Here is a 26,828-nt window from a genome sequence, read left to right on the forward strand (position 1 = left end):
GGGCTGCAGCCCTCGTAAGGCGACATAACTAGCTCCAAAAATCTGCCATGATAATGCTAGACTGGCAATAGAATTTTAAGCTCGGGCTCTGTTTCTAACCTGCCAGGTCAGAATGTGATCCATCAGCCTGGACTCCCACAATCATTGTCCCAGAGGTAACAAGCTTTTTTGTGTCACTTGCACGATTGTTTGTTCTCAAGAAAGCAATCGTCTTGTTATCCTTCAAAGTTGATCCGCTTCTTGTACATGTCCTCTCCTTATATGAAGTCCTTCATTTTCCTTCCTGTTCAGCCCGCATCCAAGTTTTCTATTTAGCTACTACGAGAGCAAAACTATCCGTTTGTCAGATTTATTTTTGAAGATGGACCACCGTCAAGATCCAAATCTGTCACATCTTGTCTCATGCTGTGAAAGGAAGACAGTAAATTCTCAGGAGTTTGTAAGACGCCTCGGACTGCCGCTCACCAAGGAAAGGGAAGGCAAGAAAGGCTACTTAACGTTCGACGATGAGACAGGGCAACTCAGAAGCCTTTATAAGTCATCTATTGAGATGAGCCATAAGCTTCGCAACGCATATGATACGTCGAATGACCTGCGCAGTGAAGCAATGCACCCATCCACGGACCTTCTCAGAGATGTTACGGAAAACATTCTTTTGACATATGGAAGAGTCATATGGAGTGAACAGGAGCCGCGATTAACCCGAATCAATGAAAATTACCCGCGATTTTTCATCTTCACTGACCCCAAGGACTTCGAGAGGTCAGTACCCACCGATGGTTCCGTTGAAATGCTCACATGTTTACAGGATCAGAGCGTATCTATACTATTGGATTCTCTACCGTGCTATCCGCTCGTCTGGAACATCGAAGAAAACCCCGAGTAGCAGCAAAAGCCCAGGAAAGACGCATAAACCAGGTGGGACAAGGGGATCTGGCAGGGCAGCCCGTCCATCCACCTATTCTTATCCTGACCTTGAATACGATGAAGTCAACTCCTCAAGTGAATACGAAGACTCGGATAGCGATCAAGTTAGCCAAGATCAGGAGATCATATCTGATTCTGCGAGTATTCAAGACCAGACTGAGAGCTTTCCAAGGTCGTTTCAAGCACCAGTCGCTCAGATGGTACCCCTGTCATCCAGAACTCGGAGCGTGAAACGGAGGGCCGTATCGAGTCCGGATGAGCCAGCATTACAACTGAGTGTTGCACACAAACGCCTAAGAAGCTCTCTAGGCAAGGAGCATAGAAGTCAAGGCTTACACCCCAATGTTGAGCCAGAACAGTCGGCTGATAGGCTCTCATATGCGGTGCCTCAGATTCCTCATGTCGAAGGGGTTCCACGCAACTTCCCCAATCTCTCCAGGTCACTCACGAGTCATAACAGGGAAGGATTGGAGTTCAGTACGCATGGCCTGTCGTTGAATCCAGAAGCCTTAGCTGGCCTCGGAGGGGGTCGGAATCCGGCGTCCGACAGGAGCGATGATAGAGAAGATTCTGTCCAAGGCTCCCTAGCTGCTCCCCGGCTTTCGACCAGGACGAATCTACAAAGTAAGCACCCATCATTGACCGTCAAACTCAAGCTGATCAGCAAAGGCGCCGAGGACGACATTCCGACGGGTACTCGACAGTCGACAGAACCTACACCCCTAACCCGCCAAGCCGAGAAATCAGGGAATCATTGCAAGCTGGCTTTCATGCTGCTAGATATCCTGAAAACAGGTGATCCCGAAAACCAAGATCTCGCCATTCTCAAAGACACGATCACGCTCATCAATACGATACGATACGATGATGCCATACTACTCAATCGCGTGGAAAAAAACGCGCCCGACAGACGCCAGACTATCCTAAATCAATGGCTCGAATGTGTTCGCGCATTTACCACATTTCGCCAAATGACCGGCTTCAAGGGCGACAAGAATAGTCGAGAAGCTTTCATCAAAGGTCTAGCACGGGAGTTGAAGAAGGCTGCGGGACTTCCACTTGTTCGCATGAGTTCAGTCATATCAGAGTGGCGTCAGGAACCTGATTTCACAGTAGCCGGATTTTCCAAAGACCTGGCACATGTGCTCTTCGGAATGGCTACCTGGATGGGCACGATGGAATTAGGAGAGCTAGCGGAGGATCTGACCACGTTCAACGAGAGATTGTTCGCGTGGTTTGAATAAGAGATTGTTTTGTTGGCGGGTTGAGCTGAGCTGTAGACGAACTCGTTCATGATTGCATTCTACATGTTTTTAGATTACGAGTTCAATCCGGGAGATTGCGAAGTTGAGGACTGCAAGTGTCACTAGTTGAGTTAATGATAGAAAAGAAATAGCAAAAGTGCGAGACACATCACGATGAGGGCGGACTCAAGTACTCCTGGTAATGAGCGGAAAAGAAAAACCAATGAGATTTCAATACATTCTACCTAAATCATGAGACATGGACATACTTGGTGATTTTGCTGAAAGCATTATACCCTTTTCTTTCCTAGCTTTCTAATTCAAGTAGCCAAGAAGCACAGTAATAAGATACGATGTGAGGGCCTTCCAATAAAGCTAAGGTACATTTGCGCTTATGTTGACTGGGAAGCTAATAAAGAGGCGCTTACGTCCCTGAACCTGTTGATCTACCGGCGATTGCAGGTATACTTTAAGAGCAGAGATATTTGTTATTACTTTTTGGTTTCAATAGTAGCTTATATACTGCTTGAATGAATAAAATCTCTAGCGCTGCAAGACTGCGCAAATTCATTGACGCAAGAAAGTATTGAAGTTCGGTCCTCCCGGAATTGAACTTTGCGGCATACAATACCACCCCCGAAGAGTTAGGAAATCCAGATCCAGTTAATTGTGCCTCTACCCAATTATATTACCTTCCCGGCGGTAATCGCCGCATTTGGAGTAAAGGTGGTCATGTATTGGTGGCAGATGGACGCCTGACCCCGAGCACGTAGTATGCGCCCCGATATGCGGCGTAGCAGCTGTATTTTCGTCTATCCGTGACCGCAAAGGCAAAAGGAGCGTTCATCAAATCTGAGAACCGGGTAAGCGTCACACCAGAGTGAGATGCAGTATAAATATCAGTACCCTATGTAGGATATTGGGCGGCTCAGCAAACACCCCCACCTTTATTGATCAGACCAGATCGGCTTTTGGTAAAGGGTTTGGTACAGTCTATATCTCCTACCTGCCATTCTATTGTTTTTGATTTCGAATTTATGCTTTCTCACAAAAAGGCCAAATACTCTGAATCTCTTCACTTGTCTTATTATATTCGTTGCTCCTACGCATGATTTCTTGTAACAATTCTGTGTTCATTCGTTGCCGTTCCGCAAAATCAAGCTGCGGAGATATCCAGCCCTCAGAGTCGGTGCTGAGAAGCTTTCTAGCTATTTCTTGAACTCGGTTAAAGTCGCGGTAATCTTGAAGTTGCTGCTCATGCTTCTGGATATCCTCCTCGGTAAAGCTAAAAGGGCATTCACCTGGGAATCCCAGTTCGCTCCACGCGTTGGCACACTCAATTAGGCAGGAACAGAGCGGTATCACACCCTCGTCGCATACCTCTCCACATCTTGTAAACAGTTCCCGCGTGAACTGGGGCATAAGAAAGGCATGGTGTGCCCGTAGGTGCTGATTAGCAGTGCTGAGTTCATAGAATTTTGACATTTTAGTGTCTCCGAACTTGAGCTCAGCTAGCTTCTTGTCATCGGCGTCCATACCTTGCTATTCCTGTGGTAGTTTCGGTTCTTCCGTTAAGCCAAGAACGTAGTCATTGTCAACCGACAGGAACTCCGGGAAGCGGGCCTGTAGATATAGTGGCGAGACTACAATTGACTGCCAGTCAATGATCGAGCAGATCTTGAAGTCCTCAGGCTTGCTATAGATGTTACCCATATGGAGGTCGGTGTGCCACAAGACGGGCCGCGAGACCCTGTTGATGAGCGTTACCATGTCTAACCTAGACATGACCTCCTTTGCCATGTTCAGGACGGCAAACTGCTCATCGACGGACCCGCCGGGTGGTCCAAAGCCAGAGCCTAGAGTCTGTTGCTCAATGCGGGCGATTTCGCGTTCCACGAGCGCTAGACCAAAAGATGAGATGTTCGGCCCTGCAGAGTGGGTCAGCTTAACAAGCGCAAACGATGCTTGCCGTCACCAACTTACATGGTCCATTATTGACGTGAGAAGGTGGTGTCATTATCTTTCCCTGGCCTGACCACGCTCGCTCGCAGGACGGCCCGATGCAGAATTGACCAGAGGGGTCCACATTCCGGTCCAAAGCAACCCAGTGCTCGCCGTCTGTCATCGATTCGCAAAGGTACAGACTCCCGTTAGCAGGGAATTGAATTGACGCCAACTCGGCCTCGAATTGCGTTAATTGCTCTACGAGGTTGAATTGGTCTTCGATAGTCATGGCGCTCCAAGTTGTAAACAACTGTTGGCCAGTAGCCTTCTCCATGATTATGTACTCGACACCAACGGGGTTCGACGCGTTAGAGCTCCAGGCTAGGACTTTAGGAACAGGGACTCGAGTATTTTTGCTTACTACCATTAGCGGTATGGTCAGTCTTGGATTGATGTGGAATAGGTGTTGCAGCCTTACTGAATTTGAGAACAGCCACTTCGGAGGCGGTGGTATACTTGGGTGGCCCAGCAATGGAGAAAGGTATTTTAGCAACGACTTCACTCCCATCTTCTTTCCGCATAATAAGTGCCTTGCTAAAGCCCCCCTCCATCTTATCAATTGCTCTAATGGGCGAAGAACTTCCGCCGGCTGTCGCAGCTACGGCGCACAACTGATCAATGTCAAATCGCACATATCTGCGATTGCAGGCTTCCGCCTCATTGGCGAGAAAGCGACCGTTCGTGTAGTTGAATAGTTCTTCGCGGCTGATAGCTATGCCTCGACTGGTAATGGAGAGAGCTCGCGAAGGCTGTGCTAGAGCAGAGGGTTTGACGCTGTTGAAAATTCTCCTGTGGATTGCCCCGAAAGATCGTGCCAATGACATTGCCGTATACTTTCATTGTCGGGTGTGGGTGGAGTCGCGACCGGACACTTCAGCGGTGAGTGGCACAGTTGCTTAGTCATGACACTTGGAAGAAGGGCACGTGACGTGGTGAGGACTTCACTTCCTTAGAGCTATTATACCTAATGGCGTAGCTTGGTTTGTATTATATGTTACAATTTGAGGGCATTTTGACAAAGTAGGGTACATATGCACTTACATAGACTAGGAAGCTAATAAATTTACAATGCGCTTACGTCCCAGGACCTGTTAATATATTAACAGTTTGTAGGTGTAACTTAGGCAGTTGAAACATTTGTCATTGCGTTGCAGTTATAATACCCGATTTTTTGCTTTGAATGAAGAGAATCAGTGTAGGAAAGATCGCGCAAGTTCATTGATGTAAGAAAAGTCTCGGACCGAAGTTCGCTTTCTCTAGAACTAAACTTTGCGGCATACAGTTTCACCCTGAAAAGTTAGGTTGTCCATTTCATTACGTCTATGCACATGTGTGTCTCAACCATTTGCGTTAGTCTTGTGCGCAGAGCGCGCGATATGCCACTCGGTGGCCGCTATTGACAGCCACGAAATGTCATAGACGCCATGGAGGACCTTGGCTGAAGAATACGAAGTCCTCCTGAAAAGCGCTAAAGGCTGAAATGATTGGTGCTTATAGGTCAGAGCTTGTCATCCCTGAACCACGCCGCTCTTCTGCATGAGAAACTTTCGCGACCCTCCATCAGCCTTGAACAGAGCTCTTGCTTTTGCAAAAGTCATTCAACTTCTGCGAACCTACAATCTCTCAAGCGCCTTCGCGTGAGTGCTACCTCTAGACCTCCTAGAGGAATCCACGAGAGAGGTACCTAAATCCAATAAACATTGACTGCTACTGAGATCCGAGGATTAATGTGGCCTACCCAGCAACGCTTGTTGTGAAATGACAACCGTACGCGAGCTAGGGAACCCCGTACGTACACCGTAGTCGCTAGCTCGCTCATGCGAGATAGTGCTTTTTCGCACTAAGAACTAGTGTTAGAGTGCTGCCTAGAGGCTGTTCCTCTACGAGTCCTTTACGGTCCAATCGTTCGTCAAGCTTGGAGCTTAACAACTTTAAGGGATTCGCGCTCAATGCCTCCTATTTAGACGAAGACGCGTATGCTACTGGCATGGGTTCAACTATAGATATGACATGTGTGAAATTGGTCACAGACCCTCCTCTGCGCTAGAAAGCCACAGAAGACAACATTACCTTGTATCTTTATAATGGCGGCTCTGAAGGTGATACTATTAGCACAAAAGTTGCATGCTTTGGACATGTATTCCAGAGTAGCCACAAAATAGCCTCATAATATGCGGCGTGGACACCTTATTCGGTCCGAAACTCAGCCCTGTCGAGACCTACCCCCTCCTGCTAGCTACGACAGCGCATAATAAGAGGTTTAGAAAAGTGACGAACGAATGGCATTATCTATAGACGGGGCTTTGCATCTGATGTGATTCGTTTGTCACTTTCTTAAATCCCTGTCATGTTTCCGTCGTAACTGGCAATCTGCAGTGTTATGGATTGTATTTTCGGATCGTGTGTCCCGGGCTAATAGAAACCCCTGGAACTCATAGGCTGCAGATTGTTGACTCGAATACCCCGGCAAGTAGACAAGCTAGAAGCAAGTGGCAGAAAAGGAGGTTCAGTTAATGGTAACACGCTAACCCGGGTCTATCTCCCCTACACTCACAATTGATTTTTCGAACCTTTTCTAGTCGTTGCGCATTTCTGTCAAAGCACTGATCATCCAGCGATAGCTCAACTAGGGCGTAGGTGCCTTGGAAAATCCTCCTATTCCCTACTGCAACAAGAATGAAATAACATATCTTCACTCGCTCTAAATCTAAAATTCTTTTAACTAGAGTCCTTCTGTCAACCAAGCAGTAAACATTCGCTCTTACAAATGATCCAATGGCTCCACTCACAGAGGTTGAGATCACTAGTCTTCTTCTGGGATGCACCCAGAGAAAGACTTCGACTACCACATATTACGAACCTCTGGGCCTCACCCAGCTATCACTATCCAAAGGCCCAAGTGGCCCACCGAAATTCACCGGCGTCGTTAAGAAATTCTATCAGGCTACTCAGAGCCTAGTTGACGACCTGGTGGGACGCTATAACTCGAGAGAAGAAGTACAACAGGTCATACAGGCGCAGCGAACTTTCCACCATGAAGCTACTGAGGATTGTCTAGCTCAATATGGTTCCAAGATATGGAGTGATGGCGTGTCGAGACCTTTTACAACGACTATTGACGGCGACATCTACCCACAGCGGCTTGTGTACGCCAACAAAGATGATCGATCAAGGTGAGTAGCATAGGGGTCGAGTCGTGATCTGGAACTAACACAATGAATCACAGAATTCGAACATACGTTTACTGCTTGGTCTTACAACGCGCATGTCACAAACTGGGGAAGAAATCTTCCCACTCTGAGGAAGACCACTTCGTAATCACAGAGACCACACATGCATCGCCCCGCCCCCCAATAAACGGCCAAACCAGCTTGCTTCCACCAGATCCCGATATTTCACCCGGTGGAATGACCGACCCACTAAGTTCAAATGGGATTTCGTACCGAGACAAGCGTAGGGATCCACTTGACGCAAGGCATTACCCAGTACCAGTCGCTCAAATGTTCCCCAGCGGATGTCAGGTTCAGAATCACGTACCGAAACCTTCAGAAAGCTGGCCGCCTGCTGCTGATGTGGTCGAGCGAGCAGGACAAAACATTGCACCTGCACATGGTAGACGAAGACCTCCCGTAGACGCAATGGGTAACGACCCGGAATACATACCTCATAGGCTCTCCGATACCTCCTCGCTTAGTATCGATCTTTCAACCCAAAATTTAGCGCAGAGAAAAACTTCCCAAAAGCGCACAAGAAGTACCATCGGCGGAACATTAGGCACAAACTTCAAATCACTACGATTTAGTAGCGGACCAACCCATCGAGCTCGATTGAAACGAAAAGACTCCTCTGGTAGAATTCCTTACCCGTCACCCATCACTGTACCTTCAGACGAAGATGCCCTTCGGAATGAGGAGCAGTTTGAAAGTGCTTCTACCGCCTCTGCCATCACCATATTCTGCAACGACCAAGTCCTTGAGAATTTGCCAATGAGCCCACAAGACGTCATTGAAAACACACCGTCAAACGCCTCCGACAATCGACTCGAACATGTGGCAACTTGTAGAACAGCTGAGGCCGCAAACGATGACTACAATGACATCGACTCCGTACAAGGTGACTTAAGGGATTCACAAGTCGAGGTTGAGGCACCCACTACATTGGCAGCTCAAGAAAAGATCCCTGAATTGGTAGTCAGACTGAAGCTAGGATCCGCAGCAGCTCGTCTGCGACTGGATCGCAAGCGCCTTGCTCTCAAGCTTCCCAGCGCGTTAGACCTAGGCTGCCAACAAACCGCCCTGCTCAAAGAAACACTCGAGCTCATAGAGAAATTGAGACTATTAGACGGTCGGTTTAGGGAGAATTTTGGCGATGCGCAGTCGCCACATCAACGAATGCTATACCAGTGGTTGCAATTGGTCCGTATATTCATTCACTTTCGACAGGCAACAGAGTTCCATGGAGACCAACAAGCTTGGGATGCACACTTGAAGTCTTTGGAACCTAAGGCTCGGTTGTTTGCTGCGCAGCCTCAAATCGAAGCAAGTATCACACTGGAGGAATGGTACATTAAGCATTCGAGACTTATAGTGGAAGACTTCTCACGAGATGTGACCCATGTCGTCCTTGGTATGGCTGAATGGATGAGAGATCTAAACACCGACGATGTTGAGGAGCTTAAGGCACGGATGAGAAAATTCAATGAGACTGTGTTGGCATGGTTCACTGAAAAAGAACCATATCGGCTTCCAGCTGTAGCAGGTCCACAGCCGAGTTCTACATGACCAGAAAGCACTCCAGAAGATATAAGAGCACAAGCGCTAACAGCGAAAATGAAGGCGTTTAAAAATGTCCTAGAGGTTTGAGAATCTTGTAAAAAGCTATTTGCCGACAGGTATCAGTTACTCAGCACTGAATAGCCTACTCAGGTACCAAAGTTGACCAACTTGCATAACAACCAATCAAGAGGTGCAGATTATGTCTGCTTGATCTAGATGAAAGAGGGCTCCATAATCAAGGCAGTCAAATTATATTAAGACATAACCTTGTACCTTATGAATCAACCAACTTAGCTTTAAATTTGCGATATGTTTTCATCGTGAACGGAGATGCGATAATCCTATTATCGAAAAGCGTCTTTCTCTATAATTTCCGTGATCATCTGCGATTTGAAGTTTGCTTGGGTGGTATTGGTTGTGACTCACGAGGCGACGAGGCGAACCTCCCTTTGCAGGCAACACAGCGCCCTTTTCCTGACTCACAACTAACGCATTGACTTTAACGTCTTGACGTACTTCAGTTGATATGCCATCTGAATATCCTATTGTGCTCCTGTGCAATATAGAAGTAGGGGCTTTCCACCCTTTCCAACTCTTTATCGAGATCGCACAATAATCCTAGTCGAAGTCCTACGTCGCAAATCAAATTCAAAGGTCCGCCAAATTTAGTGCAAACTACCCCCACTAGATCAGCTTCAACAATGTCCATCAACAAAGCGGAACAAGCTGTTGCCTACGCCGCCTTGATCCTCGCCGACGAATCTGTCGCTATCACACCGGAGAAACTTCAAGCCCTTCTCAAGGCCGCCAGTATCGAGGAAGTCGAGCCTGTCTGGACCACTCTATTTGCCAACGCACTCAAGGACAAGAGCGTTAAGGAAATTATCACTACCGTCGCACCCTCAGGGCCTGCGGTCGGTGGCGAGACGTCTGGAAGCGGGAAAACTGATGACAACGCTGGAGATTCGAACTCGGACGGAGGGGACGGGGATGGGATCGATATCGATGCGGACTCTGATGGTGGGTTTGGGGATTTGTTTGCCTAGAGAAGTGCACAAAAGAGGAAGAGGAACGGAAGGTAGGATGCAAGGAATGGAAGATGGGTTGGAAAGGCAAAAGGGGGATTTGGGAGTTTTGAGATCTTACGATAGTGTGCAAGCTGCCAAGGGGATCTTTCTCTCAATTCGCGTTCCCAGCGTGACCAATTTAGTCATTCATGCTATCGTGCTCAGCCGTGCCTTACCATGTTCTTCGGCGACAATTATACCGCGGGACGATTTACTGAGCCGGAGATAGGGATCTGTCCCGCCGACAAGGCATATTGTTGATTTGTATGAGCTTCGAGATGTTGGCGAGGTAGAAGCAAGACGTGCCAACGTCGAGACAAAGTTTTTCTGGATGTTGGAGGTTGGCGTAGAGTCTGAGGGAGAGAAGTATTGCGTCAATGGGCATCTTAAAGAGTCAACGCGATAATTTCCCGAGTACAAATTAACTGCGGTAGCAGGTTCGTGTACCCCTAAGATGACGGAAGTAAGCCTGCGATTGAAGTGGTTTCTGCATTTGGTGCAGGGGTTTTCGTAGATTCCGATGCGTGAACCTGGGCTGCAGGAACCTTGAGCATTCTAGGGCTTGTCCTGGTCTTATTTGAACTCTAGTAGTGAAGACGCAAAGGCTATACAGGTTAGTTGGCAAGTTAGGTTGGGAGTGCGAGTTGAAGGAAGGAGGGGTAGATTAACCGATCGCTTCAACCGGGCCTAACACCTAAGCTGCTTATCGCGCGGTCATGCCTACATCTCCACGACGCTCGCCTTGAAGTTTTGTGCATGTGAGGTATTCGAAATCTTTCGAACATAAGCATTGTTATTGAAGTAGGCTTACGAATATATCTACTATTAATCATCTCATATGACCAATCTGATCTGGGTTGCCGGAGCCGAAAGTGGGTGCTGCTGCGCCGCCCAACTCGAACGCTACTTTTCCAGCTTGTCGCATTGGCTCTTCGCACCCATGAACAACTTCACTTTCACGCGAACTAAGAAACTCTAATCACGATTCTATTTCTTTCCGCTATTTCCACGCGTTGCTGAACTCTTATCCTTAGCTCATCGACTAATCACCATGCCCATCGCGGTCAACCACATCCCTACCCTTTTCGTAGCAGCAGCCCTGACATTCGGCGGCATGGTCCCCATCTTCAACGCTGAATACGCCATCCGCGAAATGGGTATCCCGCAGCGCATCGCCAAGTCAAAGGAAGCCCAAACTATTATGATTCTCGGCATGGGGCGCACAACTACCATTGGCCTCGCCTTGTGGACGTTCTATCTGCAAGGCAAGTTGGAGGTAGTAGATACGCTAATGTTCTTGCTCGGCGCCTATATCGGTGCGATCGATGCGTATGTGTGCTGGAAGGAGGGTGTACCGGGAACGGCGTGGTTTAGAGGTTTGTCGGGACTAGCCATTGCGGCTTACGGGTGGTTTCGCATGACAGCTTGGGCGTGAGGATTCAAGACGGCTGGCACTGACGCTGCATGCGTAGTACGGATGGGAACTCACTGCGCACGAGCCTAGTGGCATCATCGTTCTGCATGCCTATGAGAAAGGCTACGGATTGTGGATCAGACGCATGAGCGGGGTCGTAAGGTTGATGAAAGATAGTCGGGTGGAGAATCGAGGGGTAGCGCCGCGTTAGTAAGTAGCGTGATTTCGACGGACGACTTCTGAGGCATGTACCGAAAAGATACAACACCTTCAAACCTCGAATTAACTTTCCCTGAGAGCATCAAAACCCCTCATCTACCTCGTCCTTAGCCGAGCTGTAATGTGAAGGAACGCAAGAACAACGCGTCTAAAGCCTCTGGGCTGGCAAGGAGAGTCCCTTACGGATTGTGGAACAGTTTTAATCATGCTTGAAGACGATTGGGATGTACAAAATAGCCATATAAAACCGTGCAAATTTAACGAGGTAACATTGGGAGTAGATGAAGAACGCGATGCATTCATACGCATGGAGCCCAACGGTTTTCAGATCAGACATCCACCACCTCAACACGAGCTCAACGACTACATCACGTGCGACAGTCAACTTTTCCAAACACTACATATGGGCGCTGCTATAGTCGACCACTCCCGATATCAGCTGGTCATCGATGGCCTTGTAGATCGACCTTATTCGTTAAACCTCGACCAACTGAAACGACTGCCCAAGACTTCGATCACAGCATTTCACGAATGCTACGGAAGTCCTTTGAAGCCACCTATCGAAGCTTTATGGCGTATTGGAAACGTAAATTGGACTGGTGTACGGCTTTCCCATCTACTTGATTTAGCTGGTATCCCGCATACAGATGAAGAACGCTTCGTCTGGTCTGAGGGTCTCGACAGAGGTGTCTTCGCTGGTGTAGAGGCGGACCGATATCAAAAGGATCTTCCCTTGCAGAAGGCGATGCAGCCAGAAGTCCTAGTAGCTTATGAGCTAAACGGCGAAACATTGAGCAAAGAGCGTGGTGGGCCTGTGAGGCTCGTTGTGCCTGGGTATTTTGGGACGAACTCGACGAAGTGGTTATGCAGGTTATCGGTGCAGAAGAAGCGAGCTCAAGGCCCGTATACAACACGTTTCTATAATGAGGTTATTCCTGGAGATGCGGAGCAGACCACGAGACCTGTGTGGAATGTAGATGTCAACTCAATGATCACGGCACCGAAGCCAAGTGCGGTACTGCTAGGTTCTGAGATCTCTACCTCAGGCTGGGCTTGGAGCGACGCTGGCGTAGAAAAGGTGGAATTGACCTGGGACGAAGGCCGGACATGGACCCAAGCCAATGTGCAGACGAGATCCGAATACGGATGGCAGCATTTCCACACTACGCTAAAGTTGGCACCTGGAGACTACACAATCATCGCGAGGGCGACGTCAATCTCGGGCGAACAACAGCCGCTGATGGGTCGGCGAAATCATGTCCATCGTGTCGACATTACCGTTGTTCCCGGTTAACCAGATAGTGAGACAGTAACTACATTAAAACACACCTTCACGGTACTGACCCTGGAACTTTCCTGCACCTCTTACAAGCACATGTTCCAAAACACGCAAGCAAGATTTCAGGATCACAAACAACACGCCGGTCCAACTATCACACCAGTCTTCGTTCCCAACTTGCTAGTGCTAGTAATGACGCTCCCTCCGGACGAACCGGGAACGCTAAAATTAGCGGGGAATCCTGGGATGCTAGGATTAACTGCCAGTGGAGGTGGGGAAGTTGGTGGAGAATAGTATGTTGTTCCAGCTTCTCTTTGGCGAGAGAGGAGGTGTCTGACTAAGTAAGAAGAGTCTACAGTGAAATGTGAGCATTTGAGCTCTCGCAAGCGTTTCTGCTCACCTTCAACCATGTGTGGACTATTACATTTTCTTGCCTCAAAGGAAAACAGCAATAACGGTGCCGCAAATACCAATACCATACTCATACACAAGAACATTAGTAACAACCAGCCCTTCATAGTTGGTTTGCCAAAGAATTGCCATTCGAAGGAGTGTGCAGGGTATGATTAGGGGCCTACAAGGCTGAACATCGTCAACCTCTGGTGGCTCACGAGCGGCTCACGATCCCACGAAATAGCGCCTGAGTACTAGCCAGCGAGCCTAGAGTACATCAATCCATCTATCTTTTGTCACGTCCAGAACTGAAATATCCCCAAAGCCGCGCGCTGGGTTAGGTTAGGGTTCGCAGTACAAAAGCGGCGCTGACAGATCACCCTGTGGGCCGATGATCACTTCTCTCTCTCTCGGGACGATTGATATCCGTACAGACGCGTCCACTTTGTATGACCCCTGCAAGTGCACAAGGCAGAGAACCACAGCCTCGTTATTCGGACCGCGTGTATGCATGCACCCCGCCTCGCTCTAGACTCTTCTCTTTCAGCCTTGCCTATTGCAACCTTTCTAATGGTGGAGCTATGCCGGATGTGTGACTCTGTGAAGGCTCTTATAGAAGACAGGCGATGGTGGTGCAGGGCATGGCTGTTTTGAGTTAGACCGAAAATAAGGTCCGAAGATACTTCTTAGCGTTTGTACAAGCGCAGACTGTCAACAGCGCATGGAGATTGTGGTCTGCTCTTCCAGCAGGACAAGAGAGTTGGCAAATTTCACGTATTGAAGGGGTCCATTTGCAATGGTTATGAAATGAATTTTGAACATGTGTAACATATATACATCTGAAAACGCAACATTGAGCCCATGCCAGGGCATCTGGTATCATCCACCCATAACTACCAATCATCTAGCTGAACCACGCATTCGTGCTCTTCCAGTTAACATACTCCGGGCCGATCTTGTGGATGTCTCCAACGCCAAGATTGGCGGCATCATTCGCAAGCTCGTACTTTAGTATTGAAACAGCCTTTGCGACACCCTCGGCACCGTAGATGTTTGCGTACATGAATGGACGGCCAACACCAACAGCCCTGACGCCAAGCGCGAGCAGCTTCAGGATGTCAGCGCCGTAGCGCACGCCGCCATCGGCGTAAACTTCGGTTTGTTGGAAGATTTCAGGAGCCTCGTTGTAAATCTCCAATGCAATCTCGAGGGAGGAGGGTGACGAGTCGAGTTGGCGACCGCCGTGGTTCGAGAGGAAGATGGCCTTGACGCCATTCTTAACAGCTTCACGGGCGTCCTCGACAGTCTGGATACCCTTGAGAACGATGGGTAGAGATGTCATGTTGGCGAACTGTTGGTATAGATCCCATGTAAGCAGGGTGTAGTCGGTGTTTGCCGAGCCTACACTGTAACGGGCAGCTCGATGCCTAATGCCGTCACCGGGGGAGTCAATGGTCATGACAATAGCCTTTGCGCCCTTTGCTTCGATATCGCGGAACAACTTTTGGGTGTCGTTCAAGCCGCCGTCCAGATAGACTTGCTGGAAGAGGATCTGTTGGGAGTTGTTGCCTCGGGCAGCGTAGATCTCATCAATCTTCTTGGACGAGTAGAGCGAGGGCATATACAGGATGTTGCCCTGCGCTGCACCCTTGACAAGGCCAAGCTCGCCATCGGGATGTGCATATCCGCCGCGGGCGCAAGGTGAGATGAAGAAGGGCGCTGAGAAGTTGTAGCCCAACATGGTTGTAGGAAACGACGAATCAATCTTTGTGATGTCGCGCATGACACGGGGGCGAAGGCGGAAGCGCTGGAAGACCTCTAGGTTGTTGCGGTATGACCATTCTCCGGCAGCTCCATTGCGGTAGTAGGTGTATGCGGAGGTGTTCATGTAGCGGCGGGCAGCCCATTGGAAATCTGGGAGGCCGACCAGCGACTTGAGAGGCGCCAGTGAACCATTGGCGACTGTGCTACCGAGCTGCTCATCGATACCTGTGTCTGGTTCATCGAGGAATGGGCGGGCTGCGAGAGCCACGGATGCGAATGCAAGCACTGCTGAGAGGCGCATGTTGAAAAGATTGACCGGGTTGAAGAGGGAAGAGTGAAGAGGAGCGTGGCAATAGAAATAATGGGATCTTGGTCGACTATTATACCGTTGCAGATGGGTCTACCTTGGTCTGCGAAACAAGGCACAGCGTTTCGAAACCGTTTGGCCGGAGCACCTTACCCATTGCAGCGGAGCCTCTTAATCTATCCATTGCCCAGGTACTGCGGTGCAGGTTTCGTCATTTCCCTATGCGGAGCCAAGCGCAAATGGGCAGTTCCGGGGGAGAATTTGTTTGGGTAGTATTAAAATGGCCTTGGCAGCGACCTTCCAACGGGCCGATCTAGTTGATGACAGGCGTGGTAGTCTAGACGTCGGTTAAGGTTCGGAGGAGAAGTGATTTCCATGGGTTGTGGTCTGATGTGTGATTGGTGGTGGGAGTGGAATTTTTTCCCAATTTCCTGGTTCCTGTGACAGAGATACATTTCATGCATGAGCGTTGCTTGCAAGGGTGGGTCGGACTGGATGCCACGACGCTGCATTTGGCAAGCTCAATACCGCAACAAGCTGTGCAGCAGGGCCTACCAGCAGGCCGAAATCGGACCTGGTACAAAGAAAGAATTTGAAGCTTTACCAGACGGGCCGTTCACCATCCTCTCTGAAACTAGCGTGGAAAAAGTAGAGCGCACGAGGCCAAAGCATGGTCGCTAGGAGGTGTAGAAATGAGAAAGGCCGTTGGGTGACAGGTGTAAGCTTTGGTAGGTAGTCCCTTGGCATGGGCTTAGCGGGTTCGTGTCACATTTTGTGGTTCCTGTCTGAACCGATCGTTTGTGTCAGAATCTAATCGAGGTGGTAACGTAACGCAGCTCTGCAGATCCGGCCGGCCATTGCCGAACGTACGAATACGATACAGACTGCAGAAACAGGCGAACGGTGAAGCTGTACAGAGGCCGTCTCGACGTAACAGGTGCGCATAGTCTCGTCGAGCCGAGTAATAAGCTGCGCCAACGAGTACAAGAGCAGCCGACGGATTGCGCCGTCGAGAACCACGTCATCGCCACACGGACAAGAAGCCAAACTACGCGTCGAGGCTGCAAATGTCTTGGCTTATAGCGAAAGTGGTGTTTGTCTCGGACAGGGCGATGTGGCTGTACAGTAAGTACATGGCTAGAATACGGGGGGTTCGGGACGCGTCATGCTCGGCAGTACTCTACGGCCATGGGGGGCGTCACGATGCGCATACAACTAGTTGCATAAAGAGTGCAAGTGGAAGAAGAGGAAGGTGGGAAGAAAGCATGTTGAAAAGCAAATGAGATGGGATGAATAGGAAGGCGAGAAGGGAAGGAGTGCGGGTGGAAAAGGGAAGGTGCAAGTAAGCAGCTGCAAGTAAGCTGCTTACCCGAAGCGCGGGGAAGGTGCGCGCCCTGAGTGAGTGAGGTGGGTGCCTGAGGACGCGCGGGGGCCACAACATCTTGTGTCGCATGCCATCAAAATCCATCAAGTCTGCCCAGTAACAATGGCAAACCTCATTCGCGTAGCAGCTTGCCACGCCTCTCCCGTCTTTCTCAATGCCCGCAGCACAACCGACAAGGCCATCAGCCTCATCAAGCAGGCCGCCTCCAGGCACGCCAACCTGGTCGTCTTCCCGGAAACTTTCATCTCGGCCTTCCCGGTATGGAGCGCCCTCCGGCCACCAACCGAGAACCATGCACTGTTCCAACGCATGGTGCACGAGTCCATATATGCGGATGGCGAAGAAATAGAACGACTCCGCGAAGCTGCGCGCTCGACAGGCACGCTGGTCAGCATTGGCTTCAGCGAGCGGTCTCGTCACAGCAACGGCTGCCTGTACAACTCAAACCTCCTCATCGGAACCGAGGGCGAGGTGCTCGTGCATCATCGCAAACTGGTGCCGACTTTCTTCGAGAAACTCACTTGGAGTCCTGGTGATGGCCACGGCCTGCGTGTCGCTGAGACGCGCTTTGGCCGCATCGGCACCCTCATCTGCGGTGAGAACACCAATGCACTCGCACGCTACGCATTGATTGCGCAGGCCGAGCAGATCCATATATCGACATGGCCAGCCATCTGGCCGACGAGGGTACCCCAGAAGAGCGTGCAAGAAAATGACATAGGCCACCCTGGATCGCAGGGTGCTCACGGAGTGAATTACGACAACCTTGCTGCTAATCGAACCCGCGCAGCCGCGCACTGTTTTGAAGCAAAGTGCTTTGGCATCGCATGTTCTAGCCACCTTGGGGCCGATGCGATGGAAGCGATTGTTGCGGGTGCAAGTCAGCCCGACGTTGTGGCCGCAACAATACGAGCTATGCCTCGTGCTGCGACTTTCTTCCTCGATGCGACAGGTGCTCCGCTTCCCAGCTTTACCTTCAAGACGCCAGACGCAGAAGCTGAACAAGTCGACGCCCTGCAGAACGAGGAGGGCATACTGTATGCCGACATGAATCTCGACGACTGCATCGAAGGCAAGCAGTACCACGATGTCGTGGGAGGCTACCAGAGGCTAGACGTGTTTGATTTGAAGGTGGACCGTTCCAGGAAAGATCCGGTTCGTTTCATCTGATAACCCGTAATACAACCGAAACTCTCAGTTACGGCCCTTTACCCGTCTCAAGTTTCTCTAGTAGCACCGAAACGAAACGGTCTTCTTCTTCTTAGTACTCTCTCCCAGCAAACTATGTATAACAATCTCTGCGCTAGATCAACCTCTAATAAGGCACGGAGGTAGGTCTGTGCAGCACCACCGAACGCTGTCGTTTTGGAAAGTGCAAACTTGAGTTTGATGTTGAGAGCTGCTTAGCCTTGGGGTGGTTCAATCGACAAGCTCTTTCACCTCGCTTGCAACTTGAATCTTTACGCGCGCTTCGCGGCAAAAACGTCGTCTCATTAGGTAAGGAAAATCGAAGACCGTTATCGACGTGGTGTGTAACGACCCATTGAAAAAAAATTGGAGGTCCCCCATTTGGAAACGGGAGCTTGTCCAAAGCGGTAAGGAGCCTGTCTATCCCAGCTCTATCCAGGTGCTCGTTTAAAACGGCCTCCACCAAATGTGTGAAACGGGCAATCGAGATGGGATTTCCAATGAAAACCCTGGTTAGCGAGCAATATCAACGAGCGGCCTTGGGCCAGCCTCGCATCGCGGCCCTTTCAGCCTCCGTCTCCAATCTCCGAAAGATCGTGTAAAACGCAGATGGAACAGTAAGTTTTCTCACTTGCATGGGGTCGTGTCTTGAATTGAGGATTTTTTTTTGTATTATTGAATTCTAAAACTTAAGCAAGAGTGACGAAAACATTATTGTATCTTGCCCTCTCTTGAGGCGGCGTCATTGTCGACGACAACGATCGCTGGTGCGACGCCTGCCTCTGCATCACTGTCCTTGTTGGTCTTACTCCTCTTGAACAAGCCCGTGACCTTCGATGTACCCTTGCAACACCACCTGTAAACAATGACGAATGGCTTACCAACCACAGACGCAATAGCCGCAAACCACTCATCGGGGAAATACCTAATACCAACCGCCCATGGAATGCAAATGAAGCCAGTAACAATCGAAATAGCCCACTGCGTGCCGTCGAGACCTCCAGGCTTGATCTGGAACGCTCGGCCGCCAACGAGGATGATCATGACCTGCAGCGCGATAATAAGAACCACGATACCGATAAAGAAGAAGTTACGGAAGATGCCCTCGAGAACATTGAGCTTGTTATCGAGACGGCGGTTGTTGAAGATGTTGAAGATCTGCATCCAGACGAAGCTGTTGAAGATGACCGTGTCGAGCTCGAGCTGCTTGTCCGGGTTGGAGAGGTCGTAGCCGAGGATCTTTCCGCCCGCAAAGTAGAGGACGAAGATGACGGTGAGTTTGTAGATGTTTTGACCGGTGATCTGCTTCCACATGGTCGTGGTAATCAGAGGCTTGTCTTTGCCTTGTGGAGGGCGGTCCAGGATCGCCTCTGTTGGTGGATCAGTGGCGAGCGCAAGAGCGGCAAACGTGTCCATGATGAGATTGACCCAGAGGAGTTGCACAGCCTTGAGCGCTGGCTTCATCTCGTCATCGTATACAGCCGTTACGAAAGCCAGTACAACAGCGGTGATGTTGACGGTGATTTGGAACTATCTTGGTCAGTGTCTAGTTGAAGCAGATGCGATCGTAGAGCGAACTTACTTGTAGAAACTTCTGTACGGCATCATTGACTGCTCGCCCCCACATAAGCGCGGTAATGATGGAAGCGAAGTTGTCGTCCATAAGAATGATCGAAGACGCCTCCTTCGCAACTTCGGTACCTGAAATGCCCATGGAGAACCCAATGTTTGCAGCCTTGAGAGCCGGCGCGTCATTGGTACCATCACCAGTGACAGCGACGATCTCACCAAGGCTCTTGAGACGCTGAACGAGAATTCTCTTATCCTCAGGAGATGAACGGGCGAGCACCTGGAGTTGTGGCAGAACCTTGTCCATCTCATCCTCAGATAGTTTGCGGAATTCTGGCCCCTCCATGACGATACCACCCTCGGTGTAGATGAGACACTCAGTTGCGATGGCTCGCGCGGTTTGCATGTTGTCTCCGGTGACCATACGGACCGTGACGCCAGCACCTTGTGCTTTGCGAACGGCCTCTGGCACACCAGGGCGGACAGGATCCTGAATGCCGACTACGCCAAAGAATGTGAGATCATGTAGTAGGGATCCGAAGTTGACACTGCCGCCCTCGGTGAGCTCAGCATTTGCCGGTGGCCACTGCTGGAAATCATGGTACACAAGTCCGATGGTCCTGAGGGATCGGCTCGCGTACTCATTGATCGTATCCAGCAGTGATTGGCGCCGGGCCTCAGATAAAGACTCTGTCTCAAGGGTACCGAAGTGAGCAACTGCTGAGGAGAAACCCAGGAGGATTTCAGAGGCGCCCTTGACGACCAGCCTATATCCGCCATTCTGGAGTTTGATGACAGCTCCCATACATTTCTTGCTTGAATCAAAGGGGAACATGTGTGCGACCTGCTCGTTGTCTCGTGTTTCGGAAAGTGATAGGAGGCCTAAATGTTCCTTGGCAAGTTGGAGCAAGGCTGTTTCGGTCTTCGATCCGACGAACACGGGTATCCCCTCCTCTTCACCCTCGAATGCAGTGGAGTTGATTGCGATAGATTGGATTAAGATCTCCTTGGCAGCTGGCGCGACTTCTGAGGCCCAAGACGAGATAGTTTGGGCTTTCTCTGATTCAGCATCGGAGTGTACGAAACTGGTGGATCCAAAGGTGCCAGCTACGACAGTCATTTTGTTTGTTGTCTACACAAGGTAAGTCAGTGACATGTTCTCTGTTTAGCTTTTCGGTGACAACTTACCAAGGTTCCCGTCTTGTCCGAGCAGATAGCTGTCGCGTTACCCATGGTCTCGCACGCACGCAACACTCTCACGAGATTGTTCTCTTTCAGCATCTTTGTCGTCGCAAAAGCCAGGGCTAGAGTCACAGCTAAGGGGAGACCCTCAGGGACGGCTACGACAATGATTGTGACTGCGACGATGAGGATGTCCATGAATGCCGCACCCTTCTCCGTTGGGGTCCGGTTGTCACCAGGTAGACCACCCACGAAGCGGAAGAGAAGCACAAAGAACATGATACCAGCAGCTGCGCTTCCAATCTTAGCAATGGCCATGGCAAGACCACCGAGCTTCTCCTGGAGTGGAGTGGCCTCGACGTCAGCACGGACCGACATCATGATCCTTCCGAAACTGCTGTGAACGCCGACGGAGGTAGCCATGAAAGTACCCACGCCTTCAAGCACTTTGGCGCCAGAGATGATGAATGGGTCGAGGTTTTTGATGGATTGGCCGGACTCCAGGGCTTTCATGACAGCAGCACCGGGCGTCTTCCGAATCGCATCAGACTCTCCAGTAGCAGACGACTCGTCGCACCTGACATCAGAACCGTCGACAAATACGCCGTCGACTGGAATGACATCACCCGGTTCCAAATGTATAATATCTCCGGCGAGCACATCGTAGACGCTGATCATGACGATTCTTCCGGAGCGCGTAACCTTGATCTCTCTTTGCTCCTTCTTAGCATTGAGTCGAGCAAATGCCTGTTCCTTTTGCCAATCGTTTAGCGCTGTGACGAGAACCACAATGACGATGGCGATACAGATTGCGAGGCCTTCAACCCAGTCGACCGGAGTTGGGGAACCAGGTGGGTGTTCCGCACCGAACGTTTCGTAGAGACCGAGAGCAAGCGATATGGCGGCAGCGATTGTGAGGATGATCAGAACAGTATCGTTGTACGCGTTCCATACTAATTTCCACAACGGTGTTACTTTCTTGGGTGGGAGGACGTTTCGACCGTGAATTCGGATGCGGTCCTCAAAAGGTTGTCCATCGCTAGGCGATCGACTTGACTCCTTTTCTTTGGTGGGCGTTTGTGGGTTGGTGGCTTCGTCGAAGGTAACATCTCGAGGCACTCTCGATTCGTCGACGCTTAAACCGGTATGAACATCCGATTGCAAGCCGGTCGCGATGCCTTGTATGCCACCTAATGCATGGAATACAGGAAGCGACTTGGGGTTGAGAAGCTTGTTCAGCTGCCCTGGGGAGAAAGCAAACGGATTGTTGTCTATGTCGGCCTCGCTGCGGAGCTCTTGCCTTATTGATGTATCGGGATCATCTACTACGGTAGATGCGTTGCTTGTGGATGCATTGCTCGGTGATACTGGCGTTCTGAATGGATTTGATGTTTGTGAAGTAATCGTGTCAGCTTCGCTTAGCGCCCGCTGTCGAGTGTTGATGTGGAGTGTGGGAGGGGCTAGCTTGCCGGCCTCCATATTGATGAGAAAATGCAAAAGTAGATAAAAACGTAGTCCGCCCAAAAAGATATGTAGGAGAGTAGATGTAGGAGTTCAGGGGCCTGGGGCGACACGTAATATCACGTTGAAACTTAGTTGTAGGATGTGACAGCGAGGAGGGCGCATCGAAAGCGCCCATATACGGAAACCTTGTAGGCTGTGTAGATGAGTTTGCCCCGTGCCAGAATCTACTCAGCTCTTGGTGCGTCATTTTGTGTATCGACAAGAGATTGCGCCCGTCAGAGCCTCGGCGGTCTGCCGCCCGGACACACTGCGGCCTTGTCATTGTTGAAGGCGTTGGAGGCGATGACGACCGACGAGGCTGGCTAGATTTTACTAGATGTTATCGGTGCAATAGCCAAGCGCGGAAGAACATTGTCCTGGTGGCAATCAGGTCTCGTTGGCGGAGTGCCCAGGAGACGACAAGAAGATAGCGCTTCTTGGACGGGGCAGTGCAAAATCGGTGTTACTACGGTGAAGCGCGTTGTGCCTCTGCTTGCTGCTCTGCGGGGTACCGGCGGGTAATTCTCCAGATACCCTGATGCTCTGAAGGGTGAAGAGCGAAAGGCATACTTCTCAGTATCGTGAAGTTGCGATTGAGTGTGTGACTTGCAGGCTCCCATGCCGGTCAGGCTGAAGCTAGCTCAGGCACTGAGGCTAGCCATTGGGTCGTCGTAGGGCTAAGCCACGCGCCACTATTGCTTCGCCACATACTAGTCCGAATATGGCTAGGCCACATCTTAACAGCTGCTGCCTGTGGGAAATGCTGTATGCTCAGGCCAATATCATTCACTCTAAGTCTACATCTCCTCTATCTCCTGCAACATGTGACCATTTGGTCGGATCGGCAACTCCGATGCAGGCAGTCATCTCGATATAATGGAAAATACTATGAACCCTAGCTCCCCATTAACAACATCTCAGTGCTGTCTCATCATGTGGATAAGTGTTTTCCCCCTACGGTAGCTTGCTGGGTATGACTAGAGCTTCTTCCTCCAAAGCCAGCTCTCGAAATCCGTCGCACTCATATTGCGAGGTACTTTCTTCACATCCTGTTTCCACCCCATTTTAGTCCCGTAAAGCATATGTGTACTAGGATTTTCCCCAAAGCCCTTTAATCTCTTCGCTTCCGGACTATCTTCTCCCTCCAGCACCACCCTCTCAGCACACGCCCTGTCAGCAAAGACCTTCGCCCTTGCCTGATCTCCATTCGCGATGGCAATTTGCAGCGCGTCGTAGTAGGCTCGTGCCACTCTTGCGTCGGTAAAGTGTTCCTCCTTTAGAAGCTGGATAATGGTATGCACGTGGTGCAGACAAGTCATAGGTCGGGCAATTATGCTCATACCATCGCCAACGATGTCGTCAAGCTTGGTGATCTCGTCCAGTCGTGCATCGCTCTGCTGCCGCTGCGGGGGTGGAAGTACACAGAGCTTGCAAGTACAGTCGAAGCCAAAGCCCGCTTTCAAGTCCCGCTGCCGAGAAGCGTAATTCTCTGAGCTGTCAAGGTAGGAGATACATATCTCTTCACCTGCATTGATATCTTTGCAAGCATGAATCGTCAACTGCTTCGTATTTGTGTTCCATGTGTTTTGCGCATTGCTGCTACACGCATGATTGATGCGAGAAGCTTGCAGGAAAACCCCACTTTCAAGCGCCCCGGCGCCGAGAGGGAGAGCGTTAGTACGTGCGATACCAAGAGCGGGGTCATGTTTCTCCCCGTGGATGTTATGCAGAGCAAAAAACGCCTTTCGTTGCTCGGCGCTCAGTCTTGCCACGTCCTTGAGTATGGCGTTCTCCAGGGCGTCCATGTCATTCACGCCGCGGGGTACTATGAAGATTGGTTTCTCAGATATGATCCTGGTCCCTCTTGGTATCTTGCATTTTGCTATCATTCCTTGGCCTTTGCCTGGAATCGAGCGCACTTCGTAAATTCTCTGCTTCGATTGAAGTGAGTTAAACTGGTGGGCAGAGGCTGCTGGAGAATGGTTGAACTTACAGCGTTGGTGATGCATTCGGCTTTGTGTGCCTTCCAGTGTTGCCTCTGGCACTCACGAGAGCAGTAATATGTTGTCAGACATCTCGCGCACCGCTTCAAATCGCTATCCAACCCGCTTTGGGAACACAGAGCGCACATAGCTTCGGCCATGCTTGCTTTTGATAGATTAGTAAGAGTAGAAAGAAGTGGCCGAGTTAGTTGGGAGCTTGGCTCGATCCGCCAACTTACTGAGTTTGATATATGGAAAGTAAAAGTTATACAACTAAGTGGACTTTAATATTTACTCGTGGACTACCCTATTATTAGGCAGCAGTCTAACCGGGTAACGTGTCTTACCTTTGGGCAAGCATTTAATTCATCGCCTATTCGGCCGTGTAACATGTAGCCTGCACATAGCAAGCGAACGCAAAATATGAGCAGCAGACTTTAGTTATTAGCCAATGAAAGGACTTTTCTGTCCCATTCCACACGCGCAGCTGCAGTTGGAGTAGCACACCAGTCATATCGTGCCACGGCGTGTTCTGCCCGCACGCACGACAAACACAATCGCGAACTACACGAATGAGAGAGCATCTCAAACCGGTCACCATTTCTCAACAGCATGAGCAGGCGTAGTGTGAGCAGCTTTGAGTGGCCCCTTCCTACTATATTACACTGGGGAGGATGCATCAGGAGGCGGGGAACTGCGGAGGCTTGAGAATTCCGGTGAACAACAGCCTCTCCATTGTCGAAACTAACTCAACGACTTTCACTATTGTTACTCCTCCATTGATGTCTCGGACTTCGAGCGTTAATGCTAATGATCTGACAACGAGCTCGCTAATTCAAATGAGTGTCCACACGACACATGTGCCTATACCTGTTATCTACTATCGAATTCCTTGACGTCCGCATGGTCCCTGTTTCCACGCATCATGGCTTTCGACCGTGTATGACATAAAAATTCCAGTAAGCATGCAGCTTTTTGTTGCGGAGATCGGTCCTCAGCGCGGCAGCGAAAACTTGCACTTCTTCGACCGACCAGCCCAAAGCACGGGTGAAGAGGGCAAGGCAAAACGACTCGGCGCCCCAGCAGAAATTCTCCGAGACCCATTTACCAAGCTCCTTGTATTTGCGGTCTTTGGGCCAGCTGTTGATGGGCCATTTGATAGGTGTGGACACGATGTCGACGAAACCCGCGTTCCTCATCATTTCCGGCACATGCGAGATTGCGTCTAGGGGAAATCCGGCTTTGTCTGCTGCGTCGTGCATATAGTTGTGCCACCGAACGATTGAGGAGTTGGTGGGTAGCGAACCATCATCGCATTTAATCACTAGGTCAATGTCTTGAACTTCAAAATAGCCATCCGTTTCGAGGAACCTGTTGATACGGTAAGCGATGCTCTGCAAGACGCGTGACTTGGTGTGACGCACTGGAAGCACTGCTCAACGTATCGCGGCCAGCTCTGCATGGCACCAATCATCATCTGGGAGTGGATGAAGTCGAACTTGCGTGAAAACGTCCATTCTCTTTCTAGGTCGTCGATTTCGAAGATGAGGTTCGGAGGGACGCTGGGGTGGTAGGTCAGATCAATGCGCGAATCTCGTCGAGGTAGCTGACTTACTTGTGCGGTTGGACTGGCGCCAGATCAACGCCGAGAACCTCGCTCTCCGGATGGGCGTCGGCTGGGAATTTGGTCAGTCAAAGTAAAGGAAAGACTGACAGGGGAGATACCAAAGTCTATGGTCCAAATTCCCGTTCCGCAACCAGCATCGAGGACGCGGTTCAGACGCTTGGTGGGTGCGAAGTGGGACTTTTCGTCCATGGTGAGCCACACGACATGGTGTTGGAAATCTACATTGGATCAATCATGTCATGTACATGTCGGAAAAATAGCATACCCAGACGCTCTGTCTCTTCCTACCAAGCCAAGCAGTTAGCCTAAGCTGGTGACGTAGACGGGGAACCAAGCTACCTCATCCATTGGAAGCACATATTCTAGTAGGCTAGTCAGTAAGGTTTCGACGTTGTAGCCAGCTGTGCCTTACTTGCTGACATGTAGCCTTGGTACTGGCGGCCATGCTCCTTTACTCGCGCGATCAATTCGTCTCGGATGGACGTGGTCGAACTCGCCAGCTGTTGGAGGCACTATAAGCAGTGTTTTCGAAGACAGTGTCCATGGTCCAGAGTCGCACTCACGCTCTCAATGGCCGAGTCGCCATCGTTGAAGGACGAGTCTGCGTCGTCGCCATCCTATGTGGCCGTTAGCGAGGATTGCAAAGGGCACGCGCGGGCACGATTGTGGGCTGACTTGCAGCATCCGGCTCAAGTGGGACGGTCTGGGCCGAGCCGCCCTCGGGCTCGAGTGGGACAGGGTGAGCCGGGTCGGCGTCGGGCTCAAGGCTGGTGGTGGTGACGGGATTCCCCTGGGAAGACAAGGTGGGCGCCATGGTGGACGGGCATCAAATCGTGTAGCCGTGTTGCAACCGTCGTCGTGGGCAGTGTTTTGCTCCAAGCTGGCGCGGTGGTCGTGGGTAAGGATTTTGCTTGTTTCAGCTTGACCGCTTTCGTGGCTGGGCGCAGATTGTCGCGCGGAAGCGGGCTGCGCAGGCCGTCGTCTGTCCGCCCGCCCTCTA

The 26,828-nt window shown here is 50.5% G+C and overlaps 13 protein-coding genes across 13 annotated transcripts; 6 read left to right on the top strand and 7 right to left on the bottom strand.

Annotated features, from left to right (window-relative positions):
• The first annotated feature begins 512 nt into the window (after positions 1–512).
• K460DRAFT_430414 (uncharacterized protein) lies at positions 513–2,335 on the top strand. Its single transcript, XM_040938322.1, has 2 exons — positions 513–762; positions 809–2,335. The coding sequence occupies exons 1-2, from the start codon at positions 551–553 to the stop codon at positions 2,169–2,171; spliced, it is 1,575 nt and encodes a 524-aa protein (XP_040788095.1). The 5' UTR covers positions 513–550; the 3' UTR covers positions 2,172–2,335.
• An 871-nt stretch (positions 2,336–3,206) lies between these two features.
• On the bottom strand, positions 3,207–5,016 carry K460DRAFT_386030 (uncharacterized protein; the record flags this gene model as incomplete). Its single annotated transcript, XM_040935566.1, has 4 exons — positions 4,594–5,016; positions 4,155–4,535; positions 3,756–4,099; positions 3,207–3,713 (listed from the first exon to the last, which is right to left on the bottom strand). Exons 1-4 carry the CDS (start codon positions 4,997–4,999, stop codon positions 3,207–3,209), a joined length of 1,638 nt encoding a protein of 545 aa, XP_040788096.1. The 5' UTR covers positions 5,000–5,016.
• Positions 5,017–6,950: 1,934 nt separating this feature from the next.
• Positions 6,951–7,687, top strand: K460DRAFT_246190 (uncharacterized protein; the record flags this gene model as incomplete). Its single annotated transcript, XM_040927346.1, has 2 exons — positions 6,951–7,348; positions 7,402–7,687. Coding segments are annotated over 2 exons (684 nt in total), but the record flags the coding sequence as incomplete, so codon positions are not given.
• A 1,970-nt stretch (positions 7,688–9,657) lies between these two features.
• On the top strand, positions 9,658–9,864 carry K460DRAFT_259402 (uncharacterized protein; the record flags this gene model as incomplete). The annotated part of the gene is made up of 1 exon (XM_040927451.1): positions 9,658–9,864. A coding segment is annotated over one exon (207 nt), but the record flags the coding sequence as incomplete, so codon positions are not given.
• A 957-nt stretch (positions 9,865–10,821) lies between these two features.
• On the top strand, positions 10,822–11,676 carry K460DRAFT_366403 (uncharacterized protein). The gene has a single exon (XM_040933362.1). It carries the CDS (start codon positions 11,069–11,071, stop codon positions 11,450–11,452), a length of 384 nt encoding a protein of 127 aa, XP_040788099.1. The 5' UTR covers positions 10,822–11,068; the 3' UTR covers positions 11,453–11,676.
• Positions 11,677–11,957: 281 nt separating this feature from the next.
• On the top strand, positions 11,958–12,944 carry K460DRAFT_376945 (molybdopterin binding oxidoreductase; the record flags this gene model as incomplete). The annotated part of the gene is made up of 1 exon (XM_040934934.1): positions 11,958–12,944. The coding sequence occupies one exon, from the start codon at positions 11,958–11,960 to the stop codon at positions 12,942–12,944; it is 987 nt and encodes a 328-aa protein (XP_040788100.1).
• A 56-nt stretch (positions 12,945–13,000) lies between these two features.
• Positions 13,001–13,555, bottom strand: K460DRAFT_110556 (uncharacterized protein). Its single transcript, XM_040926549.1, has one exon. The coding sequence runs from the start codon at positions 13,445–13,447 to the stop codon at positions 13,058–13,060; it is 390 nt and encodes a 129-aa protein (XP_040788101.1). The 5' UTR covers positions 13,448–13,555; the 3' UTR covers positions 13,001–13,057.
• A 671-nt stretch (positions 13,556–14,226) lies between these two features.
• Positions 14,227–15,387, bottom strand: K460DRAFT_281658 (FMN-dependent alpha-hydroxy acid dehydrogenase; the record flags this gene model as incomplete). Its single annotated transcript, XM_040928508.1, has 1 exon — positions 14,227–15,387. The coding sequence occupies one exon, from the start codon at positions 15,385–15,387 to the stop codon at positions 14,227–14,229; it is 1,161 nt and encodes a 386-aa protein (XP_040788102.1).
• A 741-nt stretch (positions 15,388–16,128) lies between these two features.
• Positions 16,129–16,538, bottom strand: K460DRAFT_366406 (uncharacterized protein). Its single transcript, XM_040933363.1, has one exon. The coding sequence runs from the start codon at positions 16,416–16,418 to the stop codon at positions 16,197–16,199; it is 222 nt and encodes a 73-aa protein (XP_040788103.1). The 5' UTR covers positions 16,419–16,538; the 3' UTR covers positions 16,129–16,196.
• A 341-nt stretch (positions 16,539–16,879) lies between these two features.
• On the top strand, positions 16,880–17,947 carry K460DRAFT_286485 (carbon-nitrogen hydrolase; the record flags this gene model as incomplete). Its single annotated transcript, XM_040928895.1, has 1 exon — positions 16,880–17,947. One exon carries the CDS (start codon positions 16,880–16,882, stop codon positions 17,945–17,947), a length of 1,068 nt encoding a protein of 355 aa, XP_040788104.1.
• Positions 17,948–18,676: 729 nt separating this feature from the next.
• Positions 18,677–22,195, bottom strand: K460DRAFT_283862 (calcium-translocating P-type ATPase; the record flags this gene model as incomplete). Its single annotated transcript, XM_040928689.1, has 3 exons — positions 18,677–19,495; positions 19,548–20,666; positions 20,723–22,195. The coding sequence occupies 3 exons, from the start codon at positions 22,193–22,195 to the stop codon at positions 18,677–18,679; spliced, it is 3,411 nt and encodes a 1,136-aa protein (XP_040788105.1).
• Positions 22,196–22,988: 793 nt separating this feature from the next.
• Positions 22,989–24,421, bottom strand: K460DRAFT_337866 (SET domain-containing protein). Its single transcript, XM_040931026.1, has 2 exons — positions 24,213–24,421; positions 22,989–24,153 (listed from the first exon to the last, which is right to left on the bottom strand). Exons 1-2 carry the CDS (start codon positions 24,360–24,362, stop codon positions 23,197–23,199), a joined length of 1,107 nt encoding a protein of 368 aa, XP_040788106.1. The 5' UTR covers positions 24,363–24,421; the 3' UTR covers positions 22,989–23,196.
• Positions 24,422–24,927: 506 nt separating this feature from the next.
• On the bottom strand, positions 24,928–26,689 carry K460DRAFT_366411 (S-adenosyl-L-methionine-dependent methyltransferase). The gene is made up of 9 exons (XM_040933364.1): positions 26,508–26,689; positions 26,392–26,445; positions 26,241–26,328; positions 26,168–26,190; positions 26,094–26,112; positions 25,927–26,046; positions 25,817–25,877; positions 25,626–25,763; positions 24,928–25,572 (listed from the first exon to the last, which is right to left on the bottom strand). The coding sequence occupies exons 1-9, from the start codon at positions 26,640–26,642 to the stop codon at positions 25,125–25,127; spliced, it is 1,086 nt and encodes a 361-aa protein (XP_040788107.1). The 5' UTR covers positions 26,643–26,689; the 3' UTR covers positions 24,928–25,124.
• Positions 26,690–26,828: the final 139 nt, after the last annotated feature.

Source organism: Cucurbitaria berberidis, assembly GCF_010015615.1.
Source record: "Cucurbitaria berberidis CBS 394.84 unplaced genomic scaffold K460scaffold_3, whole genome shotgun sequence".
NCBI lineage: Eukaryota > Fungi > Ascomycota > Dothideomycetes > Pleosporales > Cucurbitariaceae > Cucurbitaria > Cucurbitaria berberidis.

Coding starts and splice junctions, on each gene's coding strand:
- K460DRAFT_430414 (XM_040938322.1), top strand. CDS start 551: ATGAGCCATAAGCTTCGCAACGCATATGATACGTCGAATGACCTGCGC. Junction 763..808: donor GACCCCAAGGACTTCGAGAG/GTCAGTACCCAC, acceptor ACATGTTTACAG/GATCAGAGCGTATCTATACT.
- K460DRAFT_366403 (XM_040933362.1), top strand. CDS start 11,069: ATGCCCATCGCGGTCAACCACATCCCTACCCTTTTCGTAGCAGCAGCC.
- K460DRAFT_110556 (XM_040926549.1), bottom strand. CDS start 13,447: ATGAAGGGCTGGTTGTTACTAATGTTCTTGTGTATGAGTATGGTATTG.
- K460DRAFT_366406 (XM_040933363.1), bottom strand. CDS start 16,418: ATGACGTGGTTCTCGACGGCGCAATCCGTCGGCTGCTCTTGTACTCGT.
- K460DRAFT_337866 (XM_040931026.1), bottom strand. CDS start 24,362: ATGGCCGAAGCTATGTGCGCTCTGTGTTCCCAAAGCGGGTTGGATAGC. Junction 24,154..24,212: donor CCGAATGCATCACCAACGCT/GTAAGTTCAACC, acceptor CTTCAATCGAAG/CAGAGAATTTACGAAGTGCG.
- K460DRAFT_366411 (XM_040933364.1), bottom strand. CDS start 26,642: ATGGCGCCCACCTTGTCTTCCCAGGGGAATCCCGTCACCACCACCAGC. Junction 26,329..26,391: donor GCGACTCGGCCATTGAGAGC/GTGAGTGCGACT, acceptor TGCCTCCAACAG/CTGGCGAGTTCGACCACGTC. Junction 26,191..26,240: donor CCAAGGCTACATGTCAGCAA/GTAAGGCACAGC, acceptor CTAGCCTACTAG/AATATGTGCTTCCAATGGAT.